This window comes from Aquarana catesbeiana, linkage group LG01, assembly GCF_042186555.1.
Source record: "Aquarana catesbeiana isolate 2022-GZ linkage group LG01, ASM4218655v1, whole genome shotgun sequence".
Lineage (NCBI taxonomy): Eukaryota > Metazoa > Chordata > Amphibia > Anura > Ranidae > Aquarana > Aquarana catesbeiana.
The window spans coordinates 420,154,385-420,171,505 of NC_133324.1; the positions used below are offsets into that span (position 1 = coordinate 420,154,385).

General features: G+C 38.7%; 1 protein-coding gene across 11 annotated transcripts in view; it reads right to left on the minus strand.

Moving 5' to 3' along the window:
- The window catches only part of NFIB (nuclear factor I B), a 595,118-nt gene that overhangs the window by 98,434 nt on the left and 479,563 nt on the right, over window positions 1-17,121 (minus strand). For 8 of the 11 annotated variants that reach the window (XM_073635538.1, XM_073635590.1, XM_073635582.1 and 5 more), the window contains one exon: window positions 1,030-1,119. The exons of the other annotated variants lie outside the window; for them this stretch is intronic. In XM_073635538.1, the coding sequence (XP_073491639.1) occupies window positions 1,030-1,119 (90 nt within the window). The remainder of the gene's footprint in view (window positions 1-1,029; window positions 1,120-17,121) is intronic. 11 annotated transcript variants of the gene reach the window in all.

Genomic DNA, 17,121 nt, shown 5'->3' on the forward strand with positions numbered 1-17,121 from the left:
GAACACGTTTACCTACCAAATGGTTTGTAACTAAACAAGTTTTGTGATCCAACTGTTTCTGACTTAAAGGGGAAATCCACCCTAACACTAAAATCTGTACATCTACAGACATCCACGATCCAAACCCTGAAATGAGGAAATTGCTATATATACCTTTTCTAAAGGTGGTCCGGTCCCACACTGAGCTGTCAGTGGCGGCTTTACTATGGAGGCGGGTGCAGAGGAGGCAGCTGAAAACGAAAGCCCCATAGTAACTCTATGGATGACATCACTTCGCAGGCATTTCCCAGCTGTTGTCGGCTGTCTGAAACGGCTGAGTGGCTGCAGAAAAGGTATTTCTCCTTTACAGGGTTAGATAGGTTAGTCTTAGATTGTGGATGCCTGTAGATGTAGCAATTTTAGTGTTAGGGTGGACTTCTTCTTCAATAGTCAGTTCCTAGAATTCTCTGATGACTATGTTGTGGTTTAGCATTGCAGCCTGGTTCAGGACCCACTTGAGCCCGATAATGAAAATTAAGGGGTAGCAGAAAACTAATAGGATAACTCTTAGGCTCTCCCCTCATGTAAGTATGTTTATTTAAGAGAGCCTTGACCGGCTACGACATTTATTTTCTCCCAGTGTGAGTGCTTCTGTGCATCAAGTTACAGGAGGGTGGCACTAAGATTTGTGTGCTTACACTAGCTAACTCATACATAGCTAGAGCACTTTTTTTTTAATTTCTGCTTGTAATTCAGCTTAACGTCAATCCAAGTGAAGTGATTATGTGATCGTTTAAAATAATTGTAAATACCCTACAGCAGCCAATCAAAAAAGGATTTATCAACGGATATGACTGTGGTTAACAAAACTGGTTGCTGTGGATTATTTCACCTTGCCTTTTGTTTCTGTACTTTGCTCTGCTTTATCTAGTCTATCAAGCCCTATTTTTCATTCAATTGTATGTTTTCACATGCAGTTGACATTTTTATTGCACTTTGTAACAAACCCTTAATATACATTTTAGTAAATGTAATCTTCTAAGCTCTCACCTTCCATTTTGATCTTCAGCCAGTCACAGTCAGAAGCCCCAGGATCCTCCATTTTCCACTGCTTGCTTCTGGTTGACTGGCCTGTGAACTCTGTATGTGATGTCAAAAAAAATGAGGAGGGCTTGATTACTCAGGTTGAGCTCTGCTGCAAGAAATGTTCAGCAGCGGCAGAAGCTTGCAAAAATCTTCATGTCTGGTATTCTATAATCACTGAACTTTACATAACTCATCAGCTATTAGTATAGTGAATAGAATTAACCAAGACACCATTGGTGCAAAAGCCTATCATCCAGCGATAATGCTCTATCCATACTATTACAAATATCTGGCACTCACTATACTAAACCAGTCATTAATATTTTTTTTTTCATTTAACTCTACTCATATTTTCTTTTAAATGTAGTTTACAATCTTATAAGTGTTTTTACCAACACAGTGCAAAGTGCAACACTGTGCAAAAACCTATACAAGAAAATCCTAAAATTGTATATTCCATATATTACTATGAGGGCTATGTTATCAAAAAAGTCCAACAGAATTCAAGGTATTTATCATGTACATTTTCAACGTTATGGTTGCAACTTTTAGGCTTTTTTTGATCCTAAAGTGAACATTTCCGCAATAGGGTATACTTACCTAAACAGTGGGGCTCATGTGATCTTTACTGTCTTGCCTCTTTATACCAAACATTATTACCTTCAGATTCTAATTATCTGGCTGTATATCATATTAGGGACATGTTCACAAAGCCTGATGCAAAAAATATCAATACAAACAAGTTCGTCACAGCCAGCAATCAAATTCAAAACTGCCTTGGTAGTTTTGAATGTGATTGGTGATAAAGAAAGCCAAGACGGTGGCAATTACACAGCATAGGATGCAGGAAGTACATATTACAGGCACCCTGTGAAGTGCTTTCTGGTATCTTGCTGCAGGGAACTCAGATTAAGATGTTAAAATAATTTATAGTTTTAGCACAGATACAGTGTTTGTTTGACAGGATTGCTTTCTCTCGTTACCTTGAATTGATTTTAAAACTGTATCAGTTCTTAGACCATATTGGTAATGGTTAGAGCTCATGCCATGTGAGTAACTAGAGATGAAGAGTGAAAAGTAAACAAAAAAATATATTGTATTATAGAACTTAAATAGACCCTGCTTCCACATCATTCATTTCTACAACAATCTTCCCATGAAACTATCTTAGAAATGTGTGTTAAATGATACTGTTCTGGCAAAAGTTCCCTACCTGTGCCTAATTGAGGCAAATATCTGCTTGTCGACACATGCAGCAAATTCAGGTAACCATCTCTGCTTTAAAAATCTATAGCTGTGGCAGTGACAGATCCAAAGAATTACCACTGTTTCTCAGATTAGGAAACTGATGATAATTAAGACCAGCTCTGAGCTGCCATGCAGAAGTACATTAGTGGTCAGAGTGGGGCATGTCTGGGCTGGGAAGCTGTCGTGAATGTGACCGCACAGGGCTCTATTCCCAAGCTAAAAGCTAAATGCAAACAAAGGAGCCAGGGATACTGGTGATGTCATTACCTAAATATGGCAATGGCCATATTTGGGAAATGACTTGAGTAACTGGGTGGGTGGAGCCTGATAGGGAACAGAAACTAGTTCCCCATCAGGTCCGCCTTACTACTGTTTGACAGAAAATGGCAGTGAACAGATTTGAAAGCCACTATTGAACTGAAAAGCGGTTATGGATTCGCCCACTGCCCTGCATTGTCAATCAACAGCAAGGTATGCTACAAAACTCAGCTATGTACCTATAAGTGTGATAGGCACAGTAGCCAAGGAGGAAGTGTACTGTGGAAGGAGTGTCCAGCATAGACATTACAATTGCAGTGTTAGGCTCTGACAGATTCATGTACCTGTCTCTTACAAGAGCACGAATTGGGCAAAAGCACCAATAATTTCAGTATAGCAGCCTGACAGAATTGTATAGGGTCTATTTATGAATTTACCCCCTACATGTGCATTTAACATATTTAAAGCATGTTATTTACTGGTTATTTCCCTTGAGCTGAAATCTAATATCCCTACTGTTGGTGTACTGCCATGTTATATGTGATGTCAGCCGCCCTAACTAACTCAAATCTCTCACTCAAGTGACACTCTATTGGTATTCCCACCTGGGTGGCTACATATAAGGGTGTGTGAGGAGGTTGGAGGTGGAGGAGCTTGTCCAGCACAGGCGGTAATTTGACACTCCCAGGCAATGAAGGAGATATGACATGAAAGGAGGAAGGAGGCTGTGCTAGAGAATGACTTTTCCTGAAGAATCTAGATTTTTGGGGAGTCTCAGAGGCACATTGAAAGTCAATAAAAATACTTTATGGAAAGGAAAAATGCTGCAAGTAAGCATTTACAATACTTGATGTTCTGGGCTTTTACTTGCAATTGGTTAAGTCGGTGGCAGCAGGGTTCTTACAGCCTTTTTGTAACAAATATAAATCGTTTTAAAAAAATATGTTGATTTGAAGGTCTGCAAGGCTAGGAGACTTCAGTAACAATTTCTGATTCCAAACAAGTGTGAAAGTTCAATGTGCACTTGTGAACAGAAACTAACATAAATGGCCTTAATGAATGGACTAGAACACCCAGGCTCCCACCCAGTCATCGCAATCATTTGACAGTGATCTTTTGACAAGTTAGTAATGCCTTAACACTGTTTTATCATAAAAAATCTGCTTCTACCTCTCCCTGACAACAGGCAGACTGAGTCATTTTATTTTGCCCAGCGCTTGAGTCTTTTACAGAGCTAAAAAAAAAAAAAGAAATAATAACAGCTATGCAGTCTCAAAGTAGTCCCAATAAAGAAAGGGTTAGCACAAAATGTTGCTGTAATAACATGCAAGATACTGATTATAATGACTTCAGGAACTAAGTGATTTCTCAAATTCAGAGTGGAGATATGCCCAAAAGAATGTAATTGTTGGATCAAGTTTTAAACTAAAAATCAGTTAACACAAGGGAACTGTGATCCGCATAATAACTAATTACTGAAACAGTGTTAAAATCCTAGACTGTTCTAAATAAAATATAATAACTTACAAATGTTGCCACTAATGATTGTCTAAGGAACACCTCTATATTATAAGACATCTGGGTGCAATAAAAAAAAAACAACAATCTAGGTAATTTGCTAAATAAACAGCCTGTTCTAGTATGTGGAAAAAAGCTCTTATGCCCAAATTCTGAACAAAGTACAGCGTATTTCATATACACAATCAACATCATTAAAAATTTACAACTGGTGTGAAACCAGAGGTCAAAGATGAAAAATAGAATTTTGGGGGTGCAATAATCATTCCATGTATGTTCTAGCGTTTATTAGCACCTGTTTAGCTTAAAACAAGTGAATCCAGTAGAAACAAGAGCTGTGATAAATTCACTTACTGAAATCTCTCTGACAGCTGTCAAATACAGATGTAGTTCTCTGAAGTAGACCAAAACCCCCAAAACACTGAAAGTACATTTGCATGCAGCTCTGCATGCTCACCAATCAACACATTAAACTTGTACAGCAAAATGCCGTTATATATGCACTTCATTCTATTACTTCCGCCTCTCTAAGAGGCACTGGTGACATAGCCAATGCCTTAGAGCAGCCTCCTGGGAAGACTATGTCACCAGTGCCTTCCAGGGGTCTGTCATAATCAAGTTGCACTGTCATCATTTGTGGGCCAGCCCAGTATTAGGAAGAAGAAACTGGCCACAGTATTAGGAAGAAGAAGAAGCAGGCCACTCAAAACATCAGTTTTTAAAATGGTGGTGCAGGCTTTGTTGGCATGGGGGTGGTTGGAGCAATGACATTTGGGAACATTAATAATTATGAGGGAAGTGTCAATAAAATAATGCACGTGTTTCCTTATTATTGTTGTTAACTGTTTATTAAAAGAGGATGTTAGGGGAGGTCTACTTTAAGACAAGGCAGTCAATTTTCTTTTTGCAAGCTTGGACTGCATTTGTCCCCTTGGACTGCATTTGTATCCAGGCCTCAAGAGCTATTGAAAAATTATGAATAAGTACTGGTATGTAGATTTTTCAGCTCCCAGCAATAGGCTGGTCTCATATTAAGCCACTTTTATCACAACTGCATTCAACCTTACATTTTAAAAAAGCTTCAAAGATAGTTCAACTGGTAACCTTTAACATAACACCAGAAACTTGCAAGTCAATTGAAAACTGCTTGTGGGGTGCACCTTTCGTTATTTAGCTTAGAGTGTGACTAACTTTAGTTTACAAAATGACTGAATTGAAGCAGAATTTTCCAACAATCCAGTTCATGAGAAGCCAATCAAAAGAGTAACTTCCCATGAACAGGAACAGCCATAGATGGATTGTGTCCGGTTATTTCTGAACTGGACACATTTCCATCCATCTGCGGCCAGTTTAAGAATGATAATCTGCAAATACTTTTCCTGTTTTTTATTTGTATATTTTTTATTAGATATTGATTGCTCCCTAAATATATAGAAGGTGGTAGTTGCGCTGTGACACAGGGAAAAAAAGGGGGAGGGTGGGAGTGGATGGGACTAAATAAAGTACATAGAGAGGTGAAGAAATGGCCAAAATATATAAGTCAAACAAGCATACGGGCTCGTAAATACTAGATAGGTAAAAATAAAAGTAAATAAAAAAATGCTGGCATAAGTATAACACAAAATAGGTGTATATAGCACTAATAAATCAATAAATCAGTCCAAATGAGTACATAAGCCAAGTAAGCATAAGGCTCCTAAATAGTAAATGAAAAGAAGTGCTAGCATAAGTAGAAAACGCTGCAAAAAAATACCACAAAATAAATATATATAAAAATAATGAAACATTAAATGAGTCCAAATTGGTATGGGCTAGTATCACACTAGCACATAAGTGACAGCTCAAACGAGCTGTAAGTGACAAATCCACAGGGGTAGGTGAATATCAGTCCCACCATCAAGTAAAACAGCTCCCAAATAGAAAACAGTTCCAATAATGGGGGGAGATCTTCAGTGGGGACACCTCCGTGTTCACAAGCCGCTTACCTTACTGCTGTAAGGCATACAGCTTGTGTTGCAGTTAGCAGGCATGGAAATCCCATCCAGTTATACAGATGATGATGATGGTAAATATGCAGGGCGGGATATAGAAGACAAAAATAAACAGTATATAGTGTGACTCCATGACGGTTATAGTGGAAGGGAAGCAAGACACAGAGGGAGGGGGTTGTTGCACTCACTTTTTTTAAAAATGAGTGTGGGCATCAATCCACGAGCGCCGAGCTCGTATGCCTCAAAAGGTAACTTCAGTTTGTCCCCGCTTCCAGGTCCTCAATGCTCGTCAGGTAGAGTGAGTATATGGTGTGTAAGGAGAAAGCGCACATAGCGTGATCCCATATAAAAGTCAATTTATTAAGTAAAAACAATCCAATAAACTTACATTTAAAAAACGGCTATAATGCATCCACGAGCGCCGAGCTCATCTCCTACTGTTGGTCTGTGACAGCGTCCCGTGCTCCAATCCTAACGCGTATCGTCATAGAGATCCTCTGAAGAAGTCACGTGACGTAATGATACGCGTTAGGATTGGAGCACGGGACGCTGTCACAGACCAACAGTAGGAGATGAGCTCGGCGCTCGTGGATGCATTATAGCCGTTTTTTAAATGTAAGTTTATTGGATTGTTTTTACTTAATAAATTGACTTTTATATGGGATCATGCTATGTGCGCTTTCTCCTTACACACCATATACTCACTCTACCTGACGAGCATTGAGGAGCTGGAAGCGGGGACAGACTGAAGTTACCTTTTGAGGCATACGAGCTCGGCGCTTGTGGATTGATGCCCACACTCATTTAAAAATAGTGAGTGCAACAACCCCCTCCCTCTGTGTCTTGCTTCCCTTCCACTATAACCGTCACGGAGTCACACTATATACTGTTTATTTTTGTCTTCTATATCCCGCCCTGCATATTTACCATAATCATCATCTGTATAACTGGATGGGATTTCCATGCCTGCTAACTGTTTGCAACACAAGCTGTATGCCTTACAGCAGTAAGGTAAGCGGCTTGCGAACACGGAGGTGTCCCCACTGAAGATCTCCCCCCATTATTGGAACTGTTTTCTATTTGGGAGCTGTTTTACTTGGTGATGGGACTGATATTCACTTACCCCTGTGGATTTGTCACTTACAGCTCGTTTGAGCTGTCACTTATGTGCTAGTGTGATACTAGCCCATACCAACTTGGACTCATTTAATGTTTCATTATTTATATATATATTTATTTTGTGGTATTTTTGCAGAATTTTCTACTTATGCTAGCACTTCTATTGATCTACTATTTAAGAGCCTTATGCTTACTTGGCTTATGTACTCATTTGGACTGATTTATTGATTTATTAGTGCTATATACACCTATTTTGTGTTATACTTATGCCAGCATTTTTTTATTTACTTTTATTTTTATCTATCTAGTATTTACAAGCCTGTATGCTTGTTTGACTTATATATTTTGGCCATTTCTTCACCTCTCTATGTACTTTATTTAGTTCCATCCACTCTCACCCCCCCCCCCCCCTTTTTTTCCCTGTGTCACAGCGCAACTACCGCCTTCTATATATTTACGCTTATTTTGTCTGTTTAGATCAGTCATACAGGTGTTGCAGCAGTGTCCTTTAGCATAGGCCTTTTTCTGACAGCGCAGGAGTTATCACTTTCACATTGATTGCTCCCTGTTGTAGATATTTTTAATTTTTGCAAAAACAAATAATTCATTATCTGGGCAGCCTGCAGAACAGAATACATTTGCAATTATTTAGAATAAAACGTCTCAATGAGAGAGTGAAGACACACTAGATAATGGTATGGTTTGGGGGGAAATTTCCTATGTGTTTTCTAAAGGATGGCCAGGAAGATACTTCCAAATGTACTGGTCATCAATACTGAAACAGTCAATGTATGTGCTATTCCAATGGATGTCATTGATTAACATTCCCTGAAGTAATGATTGTAAAGTCATAGATAAACGTAGGATCTGTTGATCAGAAACTGTGTGCAAGATTCGAGTACTGCATGGGCAAGTTTCAAAAATGAGAAAAGTACAAGAGGATCTCAGATGCAGACAAGTAGATTGTCTTGCTGCCATAGCCCACCCAGGGTCTTTGCATCCTGAGCTATTCTATTAAATGTTGTGCAAACGCCAGGCCTAGCCATAGAGGCTAAAGTCTGCATTTTTCCCAAGCTCAGTGTCTGCACCCCCAATGGCAATAATTCTCAATGGCTGGGCTGATGTATGCATGGCTTTTCAAAGGAACAGCCTGCAATACAGTCCGACCCCTGTCAGGGCAACGGCAGTGCATCATTAACTTGTAAACATGTGATGTGTACAGACAGTTCTCTTTTACAAGAGAGCAGAGCTAGAAGGAGAGCAGGGGGAATTTTTTTTTATTTAAAACAAAAGTAGTCTTTTTAAATCTGACAGGTAACCCTGGTACCACTGGGGCAAGATATATTGATTTGCAGCAGCCTAATAATTAGCCCACTCTGTTTTGGAGACTTGAGATGACTGAATTCACAGATATAATTTAAACCTCTTATTGCACTGCAAGATCACATTACTTTTAGGATACAGAGCACATCCTCGGGCTCTGAATGACCATAATTTTCTTTGGACCACATCAAAGTGATGTGGCTTATGCAAATAATAAAAAAGTCATCAAAACTGATCTATCTACAAGGAACTCTGGAGAGGAGGTGAAAGGGAGCTGGTGTGAGACACTGAGTATGTATTGACAGCTTGCACAAATGGAACACCAGATGCATATTTGTTTGACTATGCCTGGGGCAAATCTGATGGACTCTGATGTGCTAGAATGCTGCAGGGGGAAAAGTATGTGGAAACGTTTTTTTATGAAAGCTCTTAATTAAACTGCTGTTCTCTTCCAAAAGGACTTTAGGAAACACTAATGAGACATGAATTTGGGCAATATCCTCATCAAAGAAATAAAGAAAAGCCCCATCTTTCCCTGCCTGCAGCCTCCAGCCAACGCTGGTAGCTCCCTCAGCAAACATCACATGGTCAGCCAAGTGCTTCTAGCCACCTGTTAGGGGAATGTCATGGCAGGCAACTAGTGATGGGGCGGCAAGTTCAAACATTCAGCATAACACCTGCTCACTGCAGACACCTGTTTGGCTTTCTGCAAGCAGAAAACCATATGTTCACTTTGCTGATATTTACTGAGTTTGCAGTTGTAAATAGAATTCCAGTACATGAGTGTTAGCACAGCTTAAATAGGTACAGCCGCATATAATGACATATTCTGGAACTGGAAGAAGAGTGCTTGGCTGGGGCACAGCTTGGAGATTAATTGGGATGTTTGTTTTATATTTTATGCAGTCATTAGTGGCTTATCAGATATAAGATTTTTAATCCAAGATCTAGGGAATGCTGTATTATAATAGAAATTAAGTACTACTAATGTTAAATATACATAAATAAATAAAATTACATTTGCTTTTAATTAAGCACAGACACATCAGTGACAACTGATTAATGATTTGTGCAGTGAATGAATCATGACAGTTTTTTTTTCCTTTTTATTAAAAAATCTTTATGAGAAAGACTCCAAAATACAGAAAGGATAGGGGTCATATTTCAGTTTCAAGTACATACAGAAGATAATGAAGTTGAATGATTCTAAGTAGAGACGGATTAAAATAGCTATTTGTCCATATGACAAGGCATATGGACTTAATCCCCTAACAGTTTTTGAATGATGTCATTTCAACCATACTTATTTAACCATCAGAATTATAAATAAATGAAAGAAAGTTAGATTAAATCCAATTTTTAAGTCAGCAGTCTAAAATTGGTATAAGTTATGAAGGCCCTGTTAGTGTATGGTATATTTACGTAACGTAACACTTGCACCCGATCATTTTATTTCCCTCTGTTTTTTTATAACGATACATTTTTTTGCTTTCCAGCTCATTAAGCCCCGGTTCACACTGAGGCAGCGCGACTTGCAGCGCGACTGCCTCAGGCGACCTGGACACGACAGGGGCGGCGACTTGCAAAACGACTTCTATATAGAAGTCTATGCAAGTCGCCTCAAGTCGCCCCCAAAGTAGTACAGGAACCTTTTTCTAAGTCGGAGCGACTTGCGTCGCTCCGATTAGAACGGTTCCATTGTACAGAACGGGACGCTACTTGTCAGGCGGCTAGGTCGCCTGACAAGTCGTCCTAGTGTGAACCGACCCTAAAAGAACAAAAAATGACTTCATACATGTAAAGGGGTAATGATACCAGTTTCTGTGTTTGTACCAAAGGAACATTCTACACATGATGATGTAAGATCTCTGCTAGGAGACAAAGGGTGCAGTTTATATTTATATTCTTTTATATATATTATATTTTATATAATACAAATAGGTTATAGTCCATATCAATTAATGGAATATAAGAGATCACTAATCACAAGTTTTTATGCCCCCATCTTTGTTTCTCTCTCACTGTCTTCCTTTTTTGTACAGTATATCAATTATATATTCTTTATTCTTTCCTCACCTACATCTATTTCTGCAGAGGCTCATTTTATTGACTGGCTCTCTAAGGAGCTACTGCAGCAAGAATGCTCCCCTGCACTGAGTACTAAACAAGGTGTAGCCACTCACTCCGCTGCATGAACAAGCAGCTCACAGTCGCAAGAAAAGTGCAGGAAGATTGAGATCTGTCCACCTCCCTGCCCAGATGCCTCTGACTGACAGTTTTTCCCACAATTACACAATTAAAATTTTTGCACAGTGCCTCATAAGATATGTAGTCTGGGCTTCTGACACAGAGAGATACTGAGTTATGGCATATCTGACTGGTGATAAAAGGGAAAGCGCAGGTCCTGAGAAGATAGTGGTGCCAGTTGCAAATAATAAAATAGGTCTTTACAAAAGTTTTATTTGAAAAATAACGTATGATAGGAGTATGAATAATATTTAAATACATATGTTGGTTTTATATTAGGTGCTTGAATACTTTGCAAAAAATTCAACCCATTCTTATTTCCCGGGTCCCAAACACTGTAAAAAAAAATGGAAATTAAAGAAAAAAAAAATGATTGGACCTTGTCTTCCATCTGCTTTCCTTAGGTGGTGGTGGCATCACTGGGTCTCCTGCTGCCTCCTGGAAAAGCTGAGGGGCATAGTGCAGCAGCATATTCTTGCAGAATGCAGGACACTCAGCTTACCTAAGATTCAGTAGTGAGGCCCAGTGTAGTCACTAGTGCCTACAGGAAGCATTTGGAAGCTGAGGTCCAAAGTTAAGTATTTTTTCCTTTTTTTTCTGAAGATTGTTATGTTTTTAGCTTTTCATTTTTTGTATTTTCATGAAGAATCTGTTTTAACCAGTTTCCTAAAGAATATTTGTTACATAATATTGTTATATAAAGGTGCTCTAATTTATGACATGAATTGATTACTGTGACGAATGCCTGTGATTTTGAAGGCCTGTCCGACTGTCTAGGAAGCTAAACAGATGGTCGATGACACTCTTGGCCACAGTCACTAAAAGGGTAGAAGCTATTAGCTGTGTTATTAAGAGTTCAGCTGGTAGCCTACTTTTACACATTGTCAATCCTAAAATACTGAAATACATTTAGGTCCTTATTTAAACCTCTCCAGAAAGCAAACTCCTTTAATAAATAATTATTCTGATAACTATAGATATCCACAAATGAAGGTGTATAGTGATGTCTAAAAGCTTAACTCATTCAAACCTGTTATGTGTTATTTATCAGCTGACATCACATTTATCTATTTCCAGAATTTGGTGAGGACCAGATTAATTACCTTACTACTGTGTCATTGATAGAAAAAAATGTTGGTGGGGGACTCAATTTTCTGGGGAGCCATTTATAAATGATGCTGCAGAATACGCACAGGCGTCCAGTGCACCTTTTAAAATGCCTTTGATCAAGCTGTCATTAGACAGCACATATCACAAACAAAATGTACAGAGCCAGTCAGAGTGGTTATGCGCCTTGTGATCGCTGTGAGCCAATTACTGTAAGTAATAACGCTGGCACACTAAGAGGGTACACTGAGCAGCAAAAGCTTACCCAGAACAGCTGGGGGGAATACTGATTATAGACCACCAATGTTATGGAGGAAAAACATCACTCACCACTAACAGATAACTCACAGGGGACTCACTACTGATCACCAACATTAAAGAGAAACACACCAACATTTAAAGGTGCACTGATCACTGACCAACACCCCTCTGATTGCTACAGTGTATATGCTATGCCCTAGACTACACTAAACAAAACAATTTTGGGGCTATTTGTACTGTCCTAGCATTTTAGGGCCTCAATAATTTTTTTTCCCCCAATTTTTTGTCCTTTTAAAAAAAATAAAAAACAGTGAATTAGTAAATACCAAAAATATATAAACAGGTGCAAACCACCAAAAAATATTAAATGGGGAATATATGCTCTCTCATGAAGGACATTTCAAATATTAAAAATGAATGAGAGCAAAGAATGATGCAGAAGGAAGGATTTCCATATGTTTCTAAGAATAAGTAATATGATGAGTATGAAATGGTGCTTTTGTTGTTAATAATTTGATTTTCCCAGTGAGTCATGAGTTCATTTTGAGGCCAAAATTTTCTCAACGTTTACAACGTACATAATGATGATTTCCATTCTGGCAAAGTATTGCACTGCTTTGCAGGTGTGGAAAGGCCCTGAAGAAGCGAGAGTCAAGTTTCTGACCTCTCGCTTCATGAACCTGAGCCTCAGGGCAGCACTTCTGATGCATAATTACTCTTTCAACTCTTCTAGGCTACATTTCAATGAGCAGTAGCTTCATTGCAATTTGAAGATTCTTACTAAATCTGTAATGTAGAAGTGAACTGGAGCCTAGGCAATCATTACAAAAGCTTACCTAAATAACAGGTAACACCCCATTAGTGTGGGCCTGTTAAATTGAAATATATCATACAAATAATTTTACAAACCTATTATAGGTTGATTTTCATCATGTCTTTCAGCTTGTTGTCCCATGACCTGACACATTTTATTCAATGCTTGCAGGCTATTTTGATTATTCATATAGCAGTTCTTCTTCAGCATCTCAATACATGTTCTACAATTTTGATGTTTCTCCTATGCATTAAGTTTCAAGTTCAAACTAATGAAATGAAGAGGACAATATAGAAAACTGTAGCCACAGGGCAACTTTAAACTTAAGCATTACACAAGAAAAACTGTTCTCCATTACGCCCTTGAAATGATAATTTGTTATTAAATAACATGTCACTTCTTTTCATCTTTGTAAGGCTGGCCATACATGTGTAGATTTATTTTGGTCAGCCTGAGGCTGAACAGCTGGAGGCTGAACAAAAGAAATCTAACAGATTTTTTACACTAACAGCATGGATGGATGAATCCCCCTGCCAGGATATTGAATTCTAACTTTATGTAGGTGCTGCTTGGCTTACAAATTTCTGACAGGCGCCTTTGACAAAAGTTTATTGAACAATCCACTTTTGTTGAAAGAAGTGGAGTAGTAGTGTATGACCAGCTAAAGGCTAACAGAGGTTCAAAAAGCAGGTGTGTCAGAAAAAGCTGTTATTCTGTTGCAAATGTAAGAAAACTGTTGACTTGTTTTTAAAGGTGCAGGTTACAAGGCTGCCATCTTGATCCTGGCTTCACTCTTAAATAAATCATTGACCTGGAACAAGAATGCAACAGTGAAGTCTAAACTCTTAAACTGGCTATATTGGACTTTGCTGAATGAAAACCACATACACTGCTAGAAATCCATTTATTTGAGAAGTTTTTTATTCTGCCCATTCGAATATTCTCAGTACTGTGGTCAAAAACAAACATCTATTTGACACCACCTACAATTAGGAAATCGAATGAATGTTCTTAAAATGAAAATTTTGAAACAAAATTCTACTAGTGTGTGGGCCATACAAATAGATTTTTTTAAGCTGTTAGAATCCTGAATAGTGGCTGAATCTGATTGAATGCAGCCATGTTTTGGCTGACAAGTTTCCACCCGACACCTTTGCCTTTTCAACCAAAGTATATTGAAAGGAGGGGGCCAATAAAGCCACTCAAAAAGTGAATTTCATCAGGTCCATTAGGAAACAGCTGAAATTTGCACACTGTATCCAGGTGACTCACTATGTAACCAAGCCGGAATCAGGATGATAGCTGCAGCGTTAACGCTTTCTAGACTCAAGTAAGAAATGGTAACACTCATAGGTTTATATTCATAGACTTACTTGCTTCAGCTTTGAAGCTTACCTTGCCACTTCCTGCCTCACAGGATAACAAATCAAATCAAAAGTTTTTAAGCAGGCTTGAATGTCTTACTGAACACTGGGGAAAGTATCTTAATAACAAAATTTTTTAGTTTTAGATACTTCTACATTGCATACGTTTACATACTCATACATTACTTTGCATTCGGCACTGCATCAGGCAAACATTTAGGCCTCATGCACATGGAGCTTGCATAGGCATTCAGCATTTTTTTTCAGCCTGTAAAAGCACCTCTATGTTAGCCTATGTGGTCATGCACACATAGGTTTTTACAGAAGTATTTGAAGAGGAGCATTTACAGGCAGGGGCTTTTGAGCAGAAAAAAACGCAAGTATGCACGTAAACGCATCTAAACGCACACAGACGTGTGTGTATGTGCGTAAATCTGTTCCAGTGGCCAGAAGAAATTAATTTTCATAATCCTGCCTTATGATAACAATAATAATATAAAAATTATATGCCTGTTTTGGGGTTTTTTTTTGGGGGGGGGGGGTCAAAGAAAGGGGTTTAGTTTATAATTGTTGTCTTCAAGAAATTTCAAAATCCTTTTAAAAGGTTCAAAAAGCTTTTCCTAAAATTGTGATATAAACAGCTTTATAAACCAAATACATACATAATGCATGGTATAAAATATCTTTTGCTTGTGCAAATAAATTACAGAATTGTCTCTGGGTGAGAACTGCTATGATTAACTAGTGGCCGTTCTTTCTGGCTGACAATCTACTGCAAAAAAACTGACTAAATCCAACAAATGTACCAATGATACAAGGGTGTCGGTCTCCAGTCCCACTACTTTTCGTTTTTCACAAAAAGTGACCTTTCATATATGCAGAGCTCATCATGAGGGCAGGGGGGAGAAGTCAATCAGGGGAGCAAATGATTCAACATGACTTTCCAAATTTGAGAAGATTGTCGAGATTTGCATGCTCACTATTGTGGGAGATTAAAAAAAATATGAACTGACATAATATACTGTTTTATTTGGGGACAGGTTCGCTTGCATGGGACATGCCACCATTTTCCATTTGTAGATACACACTACTAGGGTCAGACAACTGAACACTAATAGTAGTAACACAACTGATTTCTAATTGTAAGTGAAGTAAAGGAGAGTCTCAATAAATTCAGCTGAAGTTTGTAGGCTCATACAGAATGTTACTAAGTTTTTTATATTCTCATTTTCTACAAAAAAGTATAAAAAAAAAACTGACATAGTAGGCTATTATGAGCACAACGCCGTTGTTTCCTAAAGGCACCTGTGGAACTTCTTCAACATTTTACCGTTTTTCAGGAGCATGCTACAAACAGTGAATGATTTAAAAATGGGAAAGGGTTAATATTTTCCTCCTAAACATGTTTTCCTCCTACAAATGTTTTCCTACTTGAGTCTCTTGCCTTAAAGAGGATGTTATTATTTTAAAAATGTGGTGTTCCAGCCATGCAGATGAGCTGAATTATTAAGTGCCACAAGGCTAAAGGGGGCCTATCCCCTAGAGACAGGACTAGTCTAAAAATATAACAAAAGAGATTAGAAAGAAATTATGGAAATATTAAAAACAAACAAATGGTTATTTTCAAGAGATAGAAAGTTTAAGTTTCAAAATAGAAAGAGCGTTAAGGGAATTCTGGGACTTCCCTTGGATAAATGCACATGGAACCATGTGTGATTTACTTTACAACATACTATTATTTTGAGATGGCGGTATGGAAACTAGGCCCTCCTCACCTATTCTGGTGTATGAAAATTGCATTGACCCTTAATGTGAAAGAACTAAAAAAAAATGCATATAGTTTCATTAAAACATAAACCTAGAGCGCTATCACTGCAAGGCAGCAGTACAAAACACTGAGCCAACAATCTCCAAGTCTTAGCATTAAAAGTAGTATATTAAAAAAGAATACATAGGGGGAGATTTGCTAAAACTGGTGCACACAGAATCTGGTGCAGCTGTGCATAGTGATCAATAAGCTTCTAAACTCAGCTTGCTCAGTTAAAGTTTTGACAATAAAATCTAGAAGCAGATTTGTTACTATGCACAGCTGCACCAGTTTTAGTAAATCTCCCCCTCATAGTGACTTTGTATATTCTTTCTTTACATACATATTTTGTTCGGGTTTAAAACTTAGAACTTTTGAAGCAGCAACATCCCTGATAGAGGCTGCATGTAAGTAACATTGTTCAAGAAAGACAGAGAAGCCACCAGTGGGGCATGCACAGAGTAACCCTGAACCTCCTCTTCTGGGGTCCCCCATCTGTGATCATGGCTCCTCCTCTTCTGTGTCTGCCACCATAGCAAGCGCTTGCTATGAGAGCAGACATATGGGCTTGCTCCTGAGCCAGGCTCTGTGTCCACAGACATACACAGCATGCAATGGTGTCCCTAGGGGGGGGGGGGCAGGGGGGGCCCTGACTCCCCCAACATTATGCTGTGCCCCACCATGTGCCCCCCCAATAAAAAAAAATGTAAAAAAATATTTTTATTTTTTTTTTTACAAAAAATCAATGTCTAAGAGGGAGAGAGTCCCCAGTCAGCTTCTGCGGGTGATTCCTCCCCCCTCCCTCTGCTTGCTGACACTGCATAATGCGAGCGCTCACACAACCACGGCCGCCCGATCTGCTCCTTCCCCTGCATTCTCATTGGCAGGGAGAAGAGCGAGTTGCAGGAAGGACTCCACCAGGACTCTCAGTTACTGAAAAAACAGACTGATTTCTCCCATCCTTAGGACAGGAGAACCAGTCTGTAAATTCCAAGAGAT